Raw genomic sequence first — 20,671 nt, forward strand, 5'->3', positions numbered from 1 at the left:
CCGAAGGTTTTCATAAAACCCTCGGTTTTGATATTAGTCAAAACCGAGGGTTCATTGAATAACCTTCGGAAAAAACATTTTACAAATTTAGAATTTTTTTTTATTGAGCAAAACCGAAGGTTCTTTGTAAAACATTCGGAAATGAAATTTTCAAAAAAGGCAAAACCGAAGGTTCTTTGAATAACCTTCGTAATTAAAAAACCAAGGGATTTCAAAACCGAAGGTTTTTACAAAAACCTTCGCAATTAACCCACATCCAACACTTAGAATTTTTTTGGGTTTTTTGGGAAGGTAAAAACCGAAAGTTCTTTGTAGAACTTTCGGTAATAATAAATAAACCCGAAGGTTTTACACCCCCCTCGGAATCTATTTTTAATAGCGAAAGATTTGTTCCTCTCGGGAGTATTTAGGAGAGGTTTACAAAACCTTCGGGAAAAACCGTCGGTAAAGACCCTTTTTTTACCAGTGTGAGAGGAGTATACAGATAAGTATTAATTTATTAATATGTTTGCTCCATTAATTATGCAGATAACTTGATGACTTAATAACTTATAAGTTATATTTTAAATAAGAAATTAATTTAAATTGATATGTATATGACCAAAGAATATAAGAGTGATTTTTAATTATGGTATAATTTTATACTCTTTTGTAACCTATTAAGCCTTTTTAAGGAAATATTTACCACCAATCAAATTTCTAAAATTCTCTCCTACGATCTCTTCTTATTCATTCGATTAGTTTTTATTTTTACAACATTCTACACAATTTATAAACTAATTAAACTAAGTAAAAATACAAAATTATAAAACTAGTATAGACTAGGTCAAATTTGGCCAGTCAGTCGGCAATGCTAATTTTTCCATAGCTACTACAAACTCTACTTATTAATATTTAATGACGGATTTACATTCTACATTAAAAAAATAAAAATAAAAATAGTATGGATGATATTTTTTACAGTAATATTGTGGATATAATAAAGTGAATATGTAATTTTGTCTCATCCATCCACTAATTAATTACGTCACCCACTCGATATACTGAAGCAGACAAACAAAGAGGACGACTTTCGATCAGCCCCCATTTATTTATCTCAGATAATTAAATCGTGTGTCTATTTCATATTTTTTTATTTTTATTGTGGATTGCTAATTAATTATTTATTAATTTTCTTGAGTGGAATCATCTTATAAACATCTTCTCTCTCTACCCACCTCAACTAACTACGGTATATATTTAAGGATGATCGACCATATCATAATAATTCATATAATTAACTCATCTATCTATTCATCATCAAATTTTACAGATATGGCCAACTCATCCAAAGTTTGGGTCTGTACCATATTCATTGTTGTTGTTGTAATGCTTTCATTTTTCACGTCCTCAGAATGCCGTCCTATAATCCAACATGGGATTAATAATATGATAAGAAAACGGTCGATGATTGAGACAACGAAAGAGATATTTCGTGAGAGATTGAGACATGATTCTCAAACTGACAGCCAGAAGTTCGACTTCGACCGCCTCAGTCCCGGCGGCCCAGATCCCAAACACCATTAATGAATTGCTTCTTCGATCAACACGATGGCTGTCGACCGGAGTATATCTTATCTGACTTTTCAAATTCGATCTAAATTATTACTTAATTATGATCATCTTTTGACCCTATATATATGATCGTAATTAATTAATTAAGCCTATATATTATGTTCATGTATTCTCTTCCATATTAGTTTCAGCTGTGAGATGATTTGTTGTTATGATTTCTTCTATTAATGTACGTCAAGGCTTTTTAATCTCTTAATTAATTAACTTCAAATAATTCAGAACTCATAAAATAATAATCATAATAAGCGACAAATTAAATATTAATGAATGTTTCCCAAGAATATAAATAACCAAAATTTACCAACTTCACTGGTTTTAAGTTGGTTTATATATATAATTGTTTGTTTTTTTTCATTCCAAATTAAATTAAATGTATTTTGAACTCAAGTTTATTTTTAGTATAAGCGTGGGTAATTTATAATGACGATTGATTCAGTTATTTGTGTAAACTCTATATTGGATGAATCAATTTTTTTTTTTACTCAAATTAATTAAGCATGTCAATCTCACACGTAATTCTTGATGCCCACAAATTGAATTGGACATGTATGGCAACAAAAAACAATTAAATCATTAGTCAAAGTGGATAGGAGTTATGTCGTATGTGTATTAAATATTTTTTTTTTGTTACAGCGTATTATTCAGAAAATAAATATAACAAATTAAATAGCAGAGGAGTTATGTCGCGTGTAGGAAAAAAAATAAGAAATAGATGGTAGAGCTAATGTCATTATTATTACATATATATAGATTTAAAATATATAAAGGTAAAGTGAAATGTAAAAAATAGTTGGTCACATGTAAGAGCTCAGGCGGGCTGTCATACCAAAAAAATATATATATTTATTTTGGTTTAAATTTAATAATATCTATTATTTTTTTTAATTTTTTTAATATAATTCAATGTTTTTTTTTATCTAACTATTAAAAAAAATAATAAAATTTATATTTATCTATTTGTTTCCTTCAAAATTTTATCGTTATTTTTATAAGCCCATATTTAATTTTTCAGAAAATAAAATAATTATTATAAAGAACATAACACTTTGGAAAGACAAATGTAGTTGGATTTTCTTGAAATTATTATTTCACTTTTTATTGATAAAAAAATGTTTGGGTTAAAATGTTAAATTATGAAAATTTATAAAATAAATAAAAATAAAGATAATTTAGTATTTTATTTAATTTGTTGAATCTATAAAGGTGATAAGGAATTATTTGAATTTATTTTGAATAACCCCAAATCAAACAAGCTCTTAAGTAATCGCAGTTTTCTCTAACTAAAATAACTACTCTAGTTGAGGCAGAGCTTTGGTCATAGAGAGTTGCATTGATGATCTTATCTTCATTATTTTCTTTTTCTGAGTCCTTAAATTGTTCTTTATTCTCTGGTTCAAAATTCCCATTTTACTTCTGGTGTGCTGATAGAAAAGATTCTGATTTTCTTTGTTGTTCCAAGAAGGGTTCTTGAATCTTGAGCGAGTTCTTTAGGTCCTTCCAGACATTAATTCTTGTATGGCATTAGAAGGGGATATGGATAGGGGTAGCGATAGCGATACCTGTGAATGGGGAGACATGAACTTAATTGAAGACCATCATAATTCGGCCACTTATCCCCATTCTGAAAATGCCTCCGATGTTGATGATAATACGGCCAGTGAACAAACAGTTTCATGGCCACCCTCTATGCCTACTATTCGGAAGGTGAGTATTGGTTTGTCAGTCATGTCGTCTAAGGACGAGATTCAAGAAATACAGAGAACGCTGGTGAGTGAACTTGATCAGGTTAGAAATGTATTAAAGAAGGTTGAAGAAAAGGAGATTCAGCTCAGTGTTTATTGTAGAAAAGAGAATACAAAGAGATCTTGTTATTATTGTAGCAAAGATGTTATCTTGTAATTACACGAAACGAAAGAGACTATTAATAGGCAATTAATAATTAGCCGTTAGACACAAACCTTTCAACTTCTTAACTATTGAGTTTAGCTATGAATTGACTAATAAATATAACTAATATATTGCATATTTTTAACACTCCCCCTCAAGTCAGGAGTAAAGAGATTTATTACTCCTAACTTGTCGATGATACTATCAAAATTTCTTTTATCTAGAGCCTTCGTGAAAATATCAGCAAGTTGATCTTTGCTAGGTACAAAGGGGGTTTCAATTTCACCAGATTGAACTTTCTCACGAACAAAGTGACAATCAACTTCAATGTGCTTGGTGCGCTCATGAAATACTGGATTTGATGCAATATATCTAGCAGCATTATTGTCGCAATACATTTTTATGGTCTTGAGCTCAACTCCCAAGTTTTTGAGAATATATTTAATCCAAATGAGTTCTCCAGTAGTAGCCGCCATAGCACGATATTCAGCTTCGGCGCTTGAACGAGAAACGGTATTTTGCTTCTTACTTCTCCACGTCACTAGATTTCCTCCAACAAATGTACAAAAGCCGGTAGTGGACTTTCTATCAAAGCTGCCTGCCCAATCAGCATCAGTATAACCAATGACGTCAATGCGGTTGTTTCGCTTCATCCATATACCTACTCCAGGAGTAACTTTAAGATAATGTAAAATCCTGTAAACAGCAGAAAGGTGTGAAGTTTTTGGAGCATGCATGAATTGACTTACATTGCTAACTGCAAAGGTTATATCGGGACGAGTAACTGTTAGGTAGATAAGTTTACCTACAAGTCTTTGATACATACTAATGTCATAAAGAGGTGTACCTTCTTCAGTATTTAATTTAGCAGTTGTTTCAATGGGAGTCTTTGCGGGTTTTGCAGCAAGCTTACCAGTTTCTTTTAATAAGTCCAAGACATATTTTCTTTGAGAAAGAAACAAACCTTTCTTAGAATGAGCAATTTCTATCCCAAGAAAATACTTAAGAGTGCCAAGATCTTTAATATCAAACTGCTCCTGTAGATACTTTTTAACCTTGAGGATATCACTTGAGTTATTACCTGTTACTATAATATCATCCACATACACAAGTACAATAGTAGTAATATTGACAGTAGTTTTAATAAAAAGAGAAGAATCAGCATAACTTTTTCGAAAGTTATGATGAACAAGAGCGTTACTAAGTTTAGAATACCATGCCCTTGGAGATTGCTTGAGTCCATAAATAGCTTTATTCAACTTACAAACAGATTTTCAGTTAAGATTTTCCTTATATCCTTGTGGGATAGACATATATACTTCTTCTTGCAGATCGCCTTGAAGAAAAGCATTTTTTACATCCATTTGATGTAAATCCCAATTTTGATTTGCAGCAACAGATAATAATATTCTTACCGTGTTCATTTTTGCTACAGGTGCAAAGGTTTCCTCATAGTCTAATCCATAAGTTTGGGTGTATCCTTTGGCAACAAGTCGGGCTTTATATCTTTCAATTTTTCCTAAGCTATCATACTTGATTTTGTATATCCATTTACAACCAACCACTTTCTTACCTTTAGGAAGAGGGACAAGTGTCCATGTATTATTCTTTTCTAGAGCCTCTAATTCGTTATGCATGGCAACACACCAAGTAGGGCTAGACTTAGCTTCTTGAAATGTTTTTGGCTCTATTTTATCAACAGATGTGATAAAAGCATGATATTCATTAGATACATTTTCATATGATAAGTATTTTTGAATAGGATACTTTACCGAATAAAGATGATAATCTTTAAGCTTTTTCGATGGTTGAACAACCCTTGAGGACCTTCGAACATTGTCATCCCTTATAGTTGTTTTTGAAATGTCTCCGGATATTGATCCATTGTTACCTTCTCCCCCTGAAGGTGTACTTAGTGTCTCATGAGTAGTGTCTGGAATGTCACTTTGAGTTTCATAGTCATTATTTGTGACCGAATCATTGTGACTTTCTTCTTGTGGAATATCACATGGTGTCCCCTTTTCTGCTTCTTTATTTTGAGAAGTATTTGAATCACTGTCAGAAAATATATTCCTGCAAGAACAATTAATATCCATGGGCAATACATGATCTTGCCAACTAAACTCATTGAGATCATCATTATTATCCTCCTTATTTTTGTAATAAAATTCATCTTCATTAAAGATGACATTACGAGAAATATATAGTTTTTTAGAAATAGGATCATAACATTTATATCCCTTTTGGGTAGTCGAATAACCAAGAAAAATAGTTTTAACTGATTGAGGACTTAATTTATCAATATGGTTTATATGCACATAACATACACAACCGAAGACACGGAGATGATTAAGGTCACTTTTCTTGTTTTTTAATTTTTCTAAAGGACTCAAATTATTAAGAATGCTGCTAGAAATACGATTAATGAGATGAGTAGCAGTAAGTAAAGCATCAGACCAAAATCTTTTTGGAACATTAGATTGAAATAATAAAGAGCGAGTAACCTCAAGAAGATGACGATTTTTCCTTTCCGCCGTACCATTCTGGGCCGGGGTATGGACACAAGAGGTTTGATGTATTATACCTTTTGTTTTAAGAAAAGATGAAAAAATTTTATTGATATATTCAGTACCATTGTCAGTTCTAAATAATTTTATTGAAGCTTGAAATTGATTTTCAATAAAAGAAACGAACTCTAAAAATTTTGAAAATACTTCTGATTTATCGTGTAGCAAATAAATCCAGGTGGCTCTTGAAAAATTATCTATGAATGAAACATAATATTTAAAATTATTATAAGAAGTAGTAGGTGCTGGACCCCAAACATCAGAATGAATTAACTCAAAAAGATATACTATTTGAATTGTGAAACGGAAGTCTAGCTTGTTTAGCAAAATGGCATACATCGCAATCTAAAAAATCAAACTTCGATTGAAATAATTTTTTAAGCACATGCTTTGATAGATGTCCTAAACGACGATGCCATAGAAAATCAGAATTATTCTTGGATTGTAAAGCATAACTAGAAAGTTTAATAATGTAAAGGTTATTTTCAAGTCTTCCTCTACCAATCGTGATCCCGGTCGACCTTACTTGAAAAACAACATCAACGTCAGAAAAAATAACTAAACAATTAAGATCCTTTGTGATTTTGCTAACCGAGATTAAATTTGGTGATAATTCAGGAACATACAAGACATTATCAAGTTGTTTTGAGAAAAGTTTAATTGATCCAATTCCATGAATGGGAATACTAGAATTATTAGCTACTTTAACATTTTGATTAATTTTTTCCAAATTTAAATTTTCAAAAAATTCTTTATTTTTAGTCATGTGATCTGTGGCGCCGGAATCAACAATCCAATAGTTTGAAACGGAATTGAAATTAGAAGAATGCGCAGAAATACCTGGGTCCACTTGATTAGTGGACTTTTCTTGTCGGGTTTTCATGAATTCAGAGAATTGGAGAAAGAGTTTTAAGTTGTTTGGATCCACACAATGCATTTTATTATGATTAGGCTTTGGAGTATTCCCTTCAGCTTGGGTCTGCTTGTTTGAAGGGAGAGCCCAATCTGAGAAACTCTCCTCCACCTTAAAAACGTTAGAAGTTACTTCCTCATTTGACCCAATCAGATTCCAGTTTCTCATTATACTGTCTTTTCCGTTTCCTTTGGCGAGAAATCTTCTCTGACCATTTCCGGTGGCCATTGCTGCTCCTATCCAAATCGATGAAAAAGAGAAAAAAAAAATCAGATAACCACTTGGGCTTAGAGAAAATAGAAAAAATAATATGAGAATAATAGACAGTTACGAAGAGAATCAGAGTCTGGCGAGATTATATTATTGTTCCTCTCCAATTCGATGAAGAAAGAGAAAAACAAAAGATTTAGAGAGCCACTTGGGCTTGGTGAAAATTGAAGATCTAGTTCCTCTTCAATCGGATGAAGAAAAAGGAAAACAAAAGATCTAGAGAGCTACTTGAGCTTGGTGAAAAAAGAAGATCTAAGATCAGATTTTCAATAGATTATAATAAGCCGGATCAACCGTGCTCTGATACCATGTAGAAAAGAGAATACAAAGAGATCTTGTTATTATTGTAGCAAAGATGTTATCTTGTAATTACAAGAAAGAGACTATTAATAGGCAATTAATAATTAGCCGTTAGACACAAACCTTTCAGCTTCTTAACTATTGAGTTTATCTATGAGTTGACTAATAAATATAACTAATATATTACATATTTTTAACATTTATCCTACTACTGTCCATGCTTCTGATGCAGGGTCTGTAAATTATGTGATTTCTTATCCTTCAGAATCCTACACTCAATTGCTAAGAAGATTGGTTGAAAGAGGAAAGAAGAAACCAAAAGCTGATCAAAATAGTTTTAAACCTGCTGGAAGACCAATAAGATTCAATGATAGCAATGAGGTTGAAGCATTCGAGATTTGTACGAGTCTGATATCTGGTTTGTTTAAGCACAAGTACAGTAAGGAGTTTGCGGAACCAATTGATATCGCGGAACATGGGATCCATGACTATCATAGTATTATTAAGAATCCTATGGATTTGGGAACTGTTAAAGAAAACCTGAAAACGAGATTATACAAATCCCCAAAAGAATTTGCAGCAGACACCAGACTTGTATTTGAGAATGCAATGACTTATAATCCTGAGAGTCACATAGTTCACTTAATGGCAGCTGAGCTATTGGAATTTTTCAATAAGAATTATGCGCGCGAAGAGGAGAATTATAATTTGGAGTTGGACAGATCGGGTGAAGCAAATGAGGTTAATAAGAGAGACATGACTTATGAAGAAAAACTGGAGTTAAATGAAAACTTGGGCAGTTTATCAGTAGAAGAGTTGGGAAAAGTTGTAGAGATCTTTAAGAAGAGAAATATTGTATTTTCCATACATGATGATGTGGTTGGTGTAAATATTAATAATATTGATGTCGATATACTCTGGGAACTTGACAGGTTAGTTATAAATTACAAAAGTATATCGAACAAGAACATGAGAAAATCTCTTCTAGAGGAGGCGGAGACAGCTTCTGTTTCATTAGTAAGTTGTGAAATATAAGTTTTGTTTTCAATTGGAAGTGCTTCTTCATTTAATAAATCTGTGCACATCTTTCTAATGCAGATGAATGCATCTGCTAACCTGGAGATAGCAGAAGAAACTTATAATATAGGTGAGGGCTGGAAAATATAAATTGATTGGTTACTTTTTGTCTTATTACTGATTTACTATTTTAAAAAGCAGGTGACAGGAGTGTTGTTTTAGCTCTCCCTATACGAAAAACATGGCAAGAAGACAATGTCAGCAGCATTCAGCAGCACTGATTCTTCTTCAAGTGGTTCTCATACATATTCTGATAATCATATGATTCACAAAACCATCTTCAGGTGAATCTAATGGATTAACTGTGCCTAGTTTGTTTTGTGTTCTTATTGCAGCATATAAAGTGGACATTCATTGTTGATTAGGAATCAATCATGTAAATAACATGTGTAATTCATTCATTATATTACATTGTGAAAAGTAAAAAAGACATAGTTTCGAATGTTTACACGAAAGTGAAGTTTACTATTTCTTACAAAAAGGGATAACATGTTTTCCTTACTTCAACATACTAACATATATTATGTATTAGAAATATTCAAAATATATACAAACAGATGACACAATTATCCAAAACAATATAGAAATCATAATTCAAATTAAAAGGAATAAATGTTTTCAAAATGAATCAATAATTACTAAAATATAATTATGTTATATTTAACTTGAAATAACAATAATAAAATATAACAATTTTACTTGAAATAAATCAATAAGAAAGCAGTTTTATAATATAAATATCCTATTTAAAATAAATAACATTATTAGAGACTAAACTTTTTCATATTTAAAAGTGGGAAAGAGAGGACTAAGCAGTGTGGATTGTGGATACCATTCCCTAGTCAGAACAAATTTGTCCCACATCGTTTACAAACAGAACTTCCAAGAGTGCCTTCCACTATAAACATGTCTGTTGTGTTTTGATTAAAACTCATGCAGCCGCGCTCTGTGCACAAAGCGAACTATTCTTTCGCCTTTTACTAAAGAATACCGTGTGCACGTAGCAAATAGTGGCATACACCTATTTTTGGAGGGTTTATTTATAAAAGATACAACCCTACAATTTAAGTTAAAATATTTACCTCTTAATTTATTTGGTATAGTTTTGGATTGGAAGTTTGAATAATTAATTTTTAAGTGATATTTTAATATCAATTTACATATTATTCTTTGAAAGTTGAAATTTCTATGACCTTAATATATTGTATTTTAAAAATATTGTATTATTCAAAATATTCTAACATAGAAGAAGTCATTATATCAGTTTTATTATTTATATTTACTTCTTTGAATGATGTTTTCTTGTCTTAGAAAACAGAGTTGAGACTTTGTTATGGCTATGTTTTTCAAGGAAGGATTGAGTTATTTACCTTATTATCAACATTCTTAATAAATTGACATAACACTTTTTGTATTGAGTAATAGAGTATCTCATAATCTTTTATTTCAAATCTCAAGTCAATGCAAATTGAATTTTGGGTGTTTCCATGAGATCATACATCATTACCACACTCTTTTTTATCTACCATCATTTTACGCAGTAAAATACTCAATAATGCGTGTAAGCTCACTTTTTTAAAGAGTATATTTGAAAACTTTATTTCATAATGTGTTTTCCCAATTTATTAACCTGTATTATATTTTAGAAATATATATAAACAGATGACACACCTCAAGCAATATATATGTTATATGGGTTGTACTACTAAATTAAAAATTTATACAAACTTGATAGCAATAACTTATAATAATTTAACTTGAAATAAAAAATGAGATATTTAACTAATCATCAGATTGATTATATTCGTACCCTATTTTAAAAAATATATATTTTACAAAATAATTTACCCAACATAAGATCAGCTTTATCATATTTTTATTTATTAATTAAAATATCTTAGTGGGCAAGGTCTGGGCATAATAAGCAGACTAATCCCACATCGGTCAGAAAAAGTTCTCCAAAGAGTGACTTCAACTATAAAGCTCTCTGTCTGCGGGTGAGTTAAATTTAAGCAGCCACGCTCTGTACACAAAGCGAACTATTCTTTCGCCTTTTACTAAAGAATACCGTGTGTACGTAGCAATTAGTGGCATACCCATATTTTTGGAGGGTTAATCGAAAAGGTTAACCAAACAATATTAGTTCAAAATTTTATCTACAGATTTACTTTTCTTTGTTATTATTTCTACAAGATGATAAATTGCAGATATTCTATTTTTAGAATCATAGATTGTTTTTCATTTTAAGTGATTACTGATTTGAAAATTAAATTTTGTATATTTTTTAAAATATATCAAATAATTACAATGTAAAGTCTTAAGATGGACATGTTTTGTAATTCAAGTCCTAACTTTTAGAGTATTTGAACTTTGAAGTCATATTTAAACAACAGTAGTTATTATTATACATCTTTTTGTCCTTCTTAATTGTTTATACCATTTAACATTTGCATTTGTTAATAGTTTATTATAAATATTTTTTTAGAAAATAAAATCTATCTATAAATATTTACATGTTTTTCATGTAAAAGTACTAGGAATGAACTTATTTGATAAAAAAATATATAATAATTTATAGTTATTAATAATCCTACTAAATTAGGTACAGGAAATGAGAGATCATGCTTTTATGTTAGACTGGTTTCATAATATTTTTATTTACACATATAATCATGAAGAAACGTAAAAATTACATCGACCTCGTCCAAATCTGAGACACTATGGAGTTCTAACCTTGAATGGAGAAGAGCAAAGACTGCATCAAATAGAGTCGTGTCCATGCATTTATGATAACACCAGAGAAAATTACTAAGTTAATTAACGACAACAAATTAGCTTTATCGATATATCATAATTGTACTTAATCAGTGGTGAAGTTAAGATTTTGCTACTTGAGGGAGCCGGCAAGTAAATATAGCCAAAATATAATCTGTTTAATCTTATCTTGTTAGCAAAAAGAAAACACCTATATTTATATTTAGAAATACACAAATTATATCTAAACACAATTTGAATAAGGAACAAAAAGAAGAAAAATATTTGACATAGACTAAATAACTACTAAGATATATTTAATTATATATTTTTATTGAAATTGTACCACTTCAAAATTAATAATAAAATGATAAAAAACTTATAAGCAGATTTATTATATTTTACCTTTTCATATTTGATTGATTAAAATATTTAGAGAAAATAAAACGTTAAAGAGGAAATGAGAGGACTTGGGACACTGGCAGCACTCTAAGTCCTAAACAAATCTGTCCCACATCGTTAGAAACATCCCTTCCAAAAGCTCCTTCCACTATAAAGCTATCCTCAGTGCGTCATTAAAATTTACACAGCCGCGCTCTATGCACAAAGCGAACTATTCTTTCGCCTTTTACTAAAGAATACCGTGTGCATGCAGCAGAAAGTGGCATATGCCTATTTTTGGTGGGTTTATCTCTTTTGATAGCCCTAAAATTATCAGTTAAAATTATTAATGGTATATTATATTTTATTCTTATAGAATATTTAACTTTTTTGTAATTAATAATTACATAAAATATATTTTATTTTGAAAAAATAACATCTAAATACATCTACATCTATATACTTTTATTATTATTATTATGAACATTAACTTTTCAATTTTTTTATAAAAATAATTACATTTTTTCTCAATATCACCACCATAAAATAATTATTTAAATAAACTCAAGCTCATAGTTTGAATTTCATTTTACAATTTGAATTAATTAAATTTAATATAGATACAAATTAATTGTAACTTATTGATTATTGAATCAAATCATTATAAGAGATGTACAAGATTCTTATTAACCTTAAAAATATTTAAATTATGGAATTAAAAGAGTATTATTTGAGATTATATATCAACATAATTTTTAAATAATTTGATTACATATCAACATAACTTTCCATTAGATTTGATATTAACTAATCTTTAATTTCTTTTAACAAAATACAAGGCAGAAAACGATTAAGTAGGTTCACTTTTATGTTATTTATCATTCACACAATTCTACATACCTTTTCAGTTATATGATATTTTTTGTTAGCCACATTAGAATAAGAATACATATTATATCTTCTGTTTGCAGCCTTGGGGACAGAATAGGAGGGAAGATTTTCTATTATTCTGGGACTCAAGAACTCTTAACACACAGGTAACAAAATTAAATCACTTTAGTAATAGGACAACCAGAGAAGAAAAATTATATGAATCTCGGAAAACATAAAACTTGCCAATTGCCAGAAATTATTATATGATCATGTTCATCCTCAAATCTCAATCAACATCTTTATTACAAGTGATTTTACCTAGTCCAGTTCTAGAGAGGCGAGAATATGCATGCATGCTTACCTTTGCAGAGCATTAATATTTACAAGAGTTCCCATTCATGGTCTTCGTCAGATGATATCTTCTTCAAGTCTGTGGTCGTTTTTTTGGGCAAAACTGTAGAATTGGATTGTCGATCTGTCACTGTATCAAAATCACCATACATGATTGTCAACTGCTCATACTCCTTTTGTAATCTCCTCCTTGATGTGAAAGCATCCTTCAGAATTTTCTGATTGATTCCATTTTTCACATTATTTGTTAGTTGTAAAAAAACTCATATATAGTAGGTCAATCATAAAAGAAAGAGTTGCATCCTGACTCTTCTACCAGCACAAAGACTCATTATTTGTTTGATAACTTAAAATAGTGAATTTGAATTGAATGTATATGATTTTCTAAGTTTCAATTTCATCATTCCCAAATTAAAATCATAATTCTAGTTCTAATTAGAAACATCCAAACATATATATGCCTTCAACATGTACGTGGATTTAAGGATTTATTTTCTTAATACCTTGTACGATCTGTGACTGTTGGGCCAAAAGGAGGTTGCTGTAGTAAGTAGTTTACTATCCACAATGACACGACTCTCATCAAGCTTCACTTCGTCGGATAAATCTATAGTTTCCATCATAGACTCAGCTCCACATTTATCCGATTCTCCTGTGAATGCCAACCAATAAAATCGAAACAAAGGAGAAATTTATCAGTTATGGGAGGACCCAACTCTGATTCCAAAGAAGAGAGTCAAAAAATAATCCGGCAATAATAGAATGAGTAAACTTATGATGGATCAAATGAATTGAACCTTTATGTGATAATCCGAGTTTTTCAGTGGACTTTAGCCCTGCAGGAATGATTGACAAAGCAGAAGGGATCCCATCAGAAAGACCTTTATCGGTTTGTTTGTCTGCATGAAAATATTGGAACAATCTATTCTCCGATACACAATCAATTTTAACTTGACTGCAAGCTACTTCATTTGTTAGAGTAGGTATGAACGCTTCATTAGAAACACCATGAAATTCATCTATAAAAGTACTACTGGCAGTTCCACCATTTTCTGTTCTTGCGATACCTTCGTTGCAAGCTAACGATGAACAAAAGGCACTAGGAATCTCGTTGACGTTATTTCTCTCATTAGATTTTGGTAGAAAATATTCTTTAGAGAAATCTTCTTCTAAACAGGTCAATATCTTCGAATCAAATGATTCCCTTTCTATGGCATTTTCTTTTATCGAGTTATCAGGGTGCAAGCAGTCTCCATGTTTTTTCAAATACCTTTCCTCATTATTTTTCCTTTGCATCGAAAATGTCAATGAATCCATTTGGACAGTTTGAGTGTCTGTATTTTCTAAGTTAAGAACATTGACATGTTGGGAAAGAGATGTACCGGATTTTGACAAGGGGACTTGCTCATTCCTATTTTCTGAAGAATCAACTATAGCACACTTTTCAGTCATGCCAATTCTTGGCTTGACATAGGTCGTTCCAAATGTATTATTATCCCTCAAACTAGATGTTTGGCTTTCATCTTTCCCATTTTCCACCATTGAAGACGGAAGTAAATCTTGAACAGTATCTATACAATTATCTTTAACTTTTCCACCAACAGTACCCTGCAACAGATAAAACATTTAAGTGATGCGCCACACACTCTCTGGCTTCCTATATCTAACCAATTAAAACAATAAAGAAAAGAACTATAACCTTTAGCGTTCACTATAGTTTTAATGAAATGTTAATGTTTTGGAAAAAAAAGAAAGAAAGAAAGAAAAGAACTATACCTGACTCACAATATCATCAATCTCTTGGCATAAGGCCTCAAATCTCTGGTATATGTTTTCAGCCCACTTGCTACTTTGGAATCTCAAATCCATGTCACAAGGAACATGATATTTCAGTTAAAAAAGAATGATAGTTTGCTCTTTATTTCCCAACCTGATAACATTAGATATGCAAGTCCTTCAATAAGTACTAATGATCAAGATACTACAGAGCTTAAGAGTTTCAAGAATAAGAAGAAAAGATAACTCATCAACATACTAGAAGACATATGCCATGACATACTATGATTTGTTCTAGGAAATCCAATAAAGGAAAAGAAACTCGAAAGAAAACAATTAATGATCAAGATATCGTTTCATGCATTAAATGTTGAATCCAACACTCTCTGCAAGATAGTTTAATAACTCATTCTTCATGATTGTTTAATTCTCTGTCAATAATGACTTCAATGGAGTGCCAACAGCAAAATAGAGTTCCTAATTTCAAAAAATAAATACTTTACCTAATCAAGTTTCTTTATTGCAGAGTAGATTTATCTCAAACACCCCCAAATCTCTTTGGAATGATTTAAAGCATCCGAACAGAAAGGTATAAAAGCAGAACAAGTTCTAATCTTTCTTATCTAATGAATCAGCCATACGTTCAATCAATCAATCCTCAATTTTTTCATCACGATGAGATATTCAAGGCAATTAATTGGATGGGTCACATGAATTAATTAGAATTGTGAGACTAATTCGAAGTTTAAAGCGACAAAGAAAGAAGAAGAAGAAGATTACCGTAAACCGCCAGCTGACGTCGCCGGATGCGCCGGCAGCTAGCTTCGTCTTAAGGTTTCTTCCTTTGGCAAGGAGCTTGGGTTTGTATTGCAAAGCCGCGACCGGTTATATATAACGTCATAATAATAATTATTATTTTTATATGTATTTGTATTTTTCTTATTTATCGAAATTAATAATGGCCCAGTTCTTATATCAAAATTTGGTGGCACAAAAATATGTAAATATCATAATTTTATTTTATTTAGGATTTTTTCACATATGAATATCTGTCTATTTTATTAAATAAAGTATAAAATAAAATAAAAATTTTGATTTTTCAATATATTTCTAAATATTATATACGCATATATCTAAAAAAAAATAAGCAATTAAAATATAAATACATTCAAATTCAAACTGGTATAGTTATAAAGTTAGAATCTTAAAATAAGATAATTCTAACCTTGGTTTGATAAAAACAAACAGAAGTTAAAACCTTAATAACATCTGGACCAATTGTTTAATGTTGGAAAATGGAAATATACCCTGAAGTTAGGATAATTGTTCAACATTAGTCCTTTTAAAAGGATAATGGCCATGGCCGTCACTGTGAAAGGAGGGCTGTCTCAGAAAAAAAAAAAAAATGGATCTTTACTCCCTAGCCGAAGAATAAGAAGCAGGAACATCATCAATGTCTCTCCGTTTGGTCGGCGCTCCATGAATGTGTCTTAAATCTTCTCCGGAATGCAATTCCCTCACCTGTACGTACTACTTCTCTCCATCTCTCTCGCATTTCATCGACTCTCTGAGTTGATTGAAACATTGAATGGAGAACCCTATTTAAACCGTAGACATTTCTTAGTAGAACATAAGTATTCTCATATGGAGAGATTGTTCTGTATTCGTATTCGTATTTCGATTGTTGACAGGAATTCTTGTCGCATTGTTTGTGATTGGTAATTTGTTGAATTTTGTAATTCGTTTACACAGGATGTCACTACCAGTCATCAATCGCTTGCCTAAAACCATTTCCTTGACATCATTCATGTATAATAAGTTTGAGTTCAAACAGACTCAGTCATTGTCCATAAGCCAACCGATCAGTTATAAAGTTTTTCTTTTGAGGAATGTGCACCTGTCATTTGGCATCTGCTTTAATTCTGCGAGACTTCATCATTCTCATGATATGGATGTTAAGCAAGAAATTGTTATGAAGGTAGCAGATGATTGTTCCTATGATTTTACGGAAGAAGATAATGTTGTTAATGACTCGAAAGAGATTGAAAGGAGGAGGAAAATAGGAATGGCAAACAAAGGGAAAGTGCCTTGGAACAAAGGCAAGAAGCATAGTGCAGGTGGATTCTTCTTCGCCTCTTAGATTTTATGAATATTTCATTTCAGTTCTAAATAATTGTTTTCTTTATTCTGCAGAGAGTCTAGAAAGGATCAGTCAAAGAACAAAAGAAGCCATGGCAAATCCCAAGGTGAAGTCGAGTAAGAATCATTCAGCTTTAGGATATTTTGTGTCTTTGTCTTCAACTGTGTTTGGCACGATTACTGTTTGAGTTCAAATTCTTATCTGTCTAGGTCTGTTTGATGTAGTATATCACCTCTAATAACTCAATCTACTTCCTTCAGGTGAGAAAGAAGATTTCCGAGTCTCCTCGAGCTCCTCACAGGTGGGTTTGTGTTTTCATAAATTGGTTCATCACATTTACATTCGCAATAGACCTCTTGATTGGGATGTAATAAAAAGAAGATAATTATTGTTATGTTTTGCTGCAGTTATCACACCAAGGTGAAACTTCGATCTTCACTCAGAAAGGTTTGGCAAAAGCGGTTGAAAGAAAAGAGATCGAAGGAAAAAATATTGGATTTATGGTCTGAAAGTATATCCAGTGCTGCAAAGATAGGTGGAAAGGACCAAACGGAACTAGAATGGGATAGCTATGACAAGTTGAAGGAACAAATAGCTTTAGAGCTGCATCAGAGAGCAGAAGACCAAATTAAGGCTAAAGAAATGGCAAAACTACAAGCAAGATTCCGCGCAGAGAGAGCAACACGGTCAAAAGAAGAAAGGATATCAAAACTTGCTCGAAAAGAGAAAGAGCAAGAAAATAAAGTAGAGGCAATCAAGATAAAGTCTTTCAAGAATTCGGGAGAATTCCCTGTTAACCAAGAAGTGAAACTAAAGGAAAGACTAACAAAGGTATGAATCAAATACTGGAGTTGTCTGCAGATCCATTTTGGTATTAACACTACTACTTTATGTTTGCAGATCCATAAAAAGAAGTCTACAAATGGTAAAATCAGTAATCAAGATTATCGGCCTTGGGAAAAATTAAACCTTGATTGTGTAAAGAAAGAAGACGGGCACAGAGATATCTCCCTTGCAGATCAGATCCAAGCTGCTAAGAGCAGAAGAATGGAACATATGTCCATGAAAAGACCCACAATCTCATCCTTTACTCCCAAATCCAGATCCAGATAGAAATATACTCATTTGTTACTAAGCTCTGTTTCATAAGGTAAATTTATTTGTTATTCTCTATCTATCATCCATATTTTTAATTTCATCCTATTCTCTTGATGTGTATAATTTTTGGTGCTTTGTCTTGTTCAGTCTTTTAATCCAAAGGAAGATGATGAGCCATAACACCCAAATGCAGCAAGCCACATTTTCATGGTTCTAACCTCTGTAATCTGTACAGTAGTTGTGCATTTATGTGAAGTCATTCATTTTCTTCTTATGAATTATATTATATAAAACCATCTAATTAAGAAAAAAGGGGATTTCCCAATATTTTTATTTGTCTTTCTATATCAAGCAATGGTCCCTTAGTATCTTAGTTTTATTTGCTTAGGAATCAGAGAACTGGGTAGCTTCTTTCATAATAATGGACACTCATTTTAAAATTGATTACACTTGTAAAAATATTACCACAAACAGATAGAGAGCAAGAGAGAGTAAACTGGTATGCACCCAAAAGAAGAAAAATATAGTACAATTTCCAAGCTAGGTTTTAGAAGCAAGAACATAATTATGAGCAAATGAAATAAATGTTCAAACAAGCTGAGGATATTGTTCTTGCAAGATCCTACTGTCTGTCAATTACAGATACATAGATGATAGAGCTTGCATGGTTTTCAATTCATGTCTTACATACTAAGCACCGGTTGCGTACAAGCGTGTCCATTCTTTTGCTGCATTTTCAACAAACCAAAACCCGGGTATCAAAATATCATCATCAAATGCAACAATGAAGAAATGTGTTTGTTTGATGTAGGGTTTTATAGAAATAATCCAATTTGAAAAAACAAACACTTAGGTTTGATGAAAAAATGGGATAAGTATTGACCTGTCTCGACAGCTTCAACTTCATTGGTCTTCCAATGCTTGGCAATATTCTCTGAAAGTGGGTCATCTGGGTTCGGTGCACTCAAAAGTGCTTGAATGCTGGCATCAACAATCTTTAATTAGATAATCACTAAAAAGAACAACACTCTAGAGTCTAGACTATAACAAAGAAACAACACTACCTTAAGAGAACAGTCCTAATCTGAAGAGCAGGGCTCCATTTGTCCTTGAGAATATCCAGACAAATTCTTCCAAGCTTTCATTCATAAAAGCAAAATCAATTTGTTGATGACAGAAAACATTTAAGTACAGAAATGAATCAACAATCAAGGAAGCTTTCATTCTCATAACAGACCTTGTCAATGTTGGGATGGTATATTTTGGTGAGAAACCGAACCTACAATATGAAAATTAGATATCAAATTGAGGAAAACAACAAGTTATTCCAGATTATTATCAAAAATGTGGAGACCTTGGGAGCTGCCATTGGGTACTCTTCAGGCAGAAACAATTCCAACTTGAAAACCCCTCCTGAACAGAAATGGAAAATGGCATTTTGCTACTTTAAGTATAAACAAAGTAAATTGATACCTCTAAATGAATGAACTTTCTTTACCTTCATATGGAGACTGAGAAGGTCCAAGAATCATAACATTAAAGTAACGCATATTCTCTTCTGATGGGGACGCACTAATACCAGGTGCTGAACAATAGGTAAAAATAAGAAGATTTAAGAAAATTAACTCAAATGTACACCTTTAATTGATCAATCGCTACCCAATTGTGAATGGATGCACAATCAAACATGAATTTACAAGTTAGATAGAAAAAGGAAAGGAAAGGGTATACCTGGTTCGCTAAGGAGACGCTGGGTTTCCTGAAAGATGGAAAAAAGGAAATCGATCAACATAATTGAAGAAAAGAAGAGCGTAAAGTACCCAAATGTTCAATCAAGAAGAACATGTATCGAAAGAGTTGGGCGTTGAAAGTGAAGAACCCAATTAAAGAAAATCTCAAAGAACGAAGGAAGGATCGAGATTTAAGAAAGAAGATCGAGGTTGATACCTTGATGATTCTACGAGGTAGATTGCTGTTTGCCATGGGAGATGAAAGTATGTTTGCAGAGTAACGCCCAAAAGAAAGACGATACAGAGAGCGAGAGAGAGAGAGATTTGGAGAAAGGGGAAGCTGATTGATTGACTAAAAAAAATGTCGAATCTTGGGGAGTTCTTACGCAAAGATGTATAATTAGGGCATTTTGCAAGTAGGGCCTTCCTTTATGGAATTCTTTTCAATTTTCCTCTTTTCCTTTTTCTATAATTGTTATTATTATTATTAAGTCGGTTGTGAATCGTGACTTATGCGCCTGGCTTGATTGGGTTGAATGTTTTCTGAAATTTAAATATAAAAAATTGTAGTAATTTAATTAATTAAAATTTTACATATTTTATGTAACCCATCACCAACAAGATAAAGGGTTTCTTATTGCACAATTGACAATACCTCATCTTTTTTAGTTTTTTTTTTTTAATTTAGAAAACTTATCTAACACAAAATATGTTCAACTTTTTTTCAAGTTGATGTAATTTTAATATTTTTTCACTTTTGTAATTGTTGATATGACTTGTTGACTTTATGTCCTTTACTTATAAAAAAAGAAAAATAATCAAAAATTTAAAATTTTAAAAACTTGTTAGACTTAAGTTATTAAAATAAGTTAGAAATAAAAAAAATTAATGATTGATTATGATTTTAAAGAGATTTAGATATTTTTTTATTTAAAAGATA

General features: G+C 31.4%; 4 protein-coding genes and 3 non-coding genes across 7 annotated transcripts; 5 read left to right on the forward strand and 2 right to left on the reverse strand.

Moving 5' to 3' along the window:
- Window positions 1-7,606: 7,606 nt before the first annotated feature.
- LOC124939573 (transcription factor GTE4-like) lies at window positions 7,607-8,849 on the forward strand. The gene is made up of 4 exons (XM_047480035.1): window positions 7,607-7,616; window positions 7,784-8,568; window positions 8,650-8,698; window positions 8,770-8,849. Exons 1-4 carry the CDS (start codon window positions 7,607-7,609, stop codon window positions 8,847-8,849), a joined length of 924 nt encoding a protein of 307 aa, XP_047335991.1.
- A 716-nt stretch (window positions 8,850-9,565) lies between these two features.
- Window positions 9,566-9,679, forward strand: LOC124940774. The gene has a single exon (XR_007099513.1). It is a non-coding gene; the product is annotated as a U5 spliceosomal RNA (small nuclear RNA).
- Window positions 9,680-10,642: 963 nt separating this feature from the next.
- Window positions 10,643-10,755, forward strand: LOC124940777. The gene has a single exon (XR_007099515.1). It is a non-coding gene; the product is annotated as a U5 spliceosomal RNA (small nuclear RNA).
- A 1,215-nt stretch (window positions 10,756-11,970) lies between these two features.
- Window positions 11,971-12,085, forward strand: LOC124940776. The gene has a single exon (XR_007099514.1). It is a non-coding gene; the product is annotated as a U5 spliceosomal RNA (small nuclear RNA).
- Window positions 12,086-12,858: 773 nt separating this feature from the next.
- On the reverse strand, window positions 12,859-15,654 carry LOC124938095. Its single transcript, XM_047478468.1, has 5 exons — window positions 15,544-15,654; window positions 14,764-14,917; window positions 13,785-14,595; window positions 13,491-13,639; window positions 12,859-13,205 (listed from the first exon to the last, which is right to left on the reverse strand). The coding sequence occupies exons 2-5, from the start codon at window positions 14,854-14,856 to the stop codon at window positions 13,017-13,019; spliced, it is 1,242 nt and encodes a 413-aa protein (XP_047334424.1). The 5' UTR covers window positions 14,857-14,917; window positions 15,544-15,654; the 3' UTR covers window positions 12,859-13,016.
- A 473-nt stretch (window positions 15,655-16,127) lies between these two features.
- Window positions 16,128-18,324, forward strand: LOC124938531. Its single transcript, XM_047478984.1, has 6 exons — window positions 16,128-16,286; window positions 16,516-16,880; window positions 16,957-17,009; window positions 17,164-17,204; window positions 17,311-17,734; window positions 17,804-18,324. The coding sequence occupies exons 1-6, from the start codon at window positions 16,270-16,272 to the stop codon at window positions 18,014-18,016; spliced, it is 1,113 nt and encodes a 370-aa protein (XP_047334940.1). The 5' UTR covers window positions 16,128-16,269; the 3' UTR covers window positions 18,017-18,324.
- A 166-nt stretch (window positions 18,325-18,490) lies between these two features.
- Window positions 18,491-20,121, reverse strand: LOC124938086 (ubiquitin-conjugating enzyme E2 36-like). The gene is made up of 8 exons (XM_047478458.1): window positions 19,949-20,121; window positions 19,733-19,760; window positions 19,500-19,586; window positions 19,356-19,414; window positions 19,239-19,280; window positions 19,066-19,139; window positions 18,885-18,982; window positions 18,491-18,729 (listed from the first exon to the last, which is right to left on the reverse strand). Exons 1-8 carry the CDS (start codon window positions 19,982-19,984, stop codon window positions 18,692-18,694), a joined length of 462 nt encoding a protein of 153 aa, XP_047334414.1. The 5' UTR covers window positions 19,985-20,121; the 3' UTR covers window positions 18,491-18,691.
- Window positions 20,122-20,671: the final 550 nt, after the last annotated feature.

The sequence above is a fragment of the Impatiens glandulifera genome, chromosome 5 (genome assembly GCF_907164915.1).
Source record: "Impatiens glandulifera chromosome 5, dImpGla2.1, whole genome shotgun sequence".
NCBI classification, from domain to species: domain Eukaryota; kingdom Viridiplantae; phylum Streptophyta; class Magnoliopsida; order Ericales; family Balsaminaceae; genus Impatiens; species Impatiens glandulifera.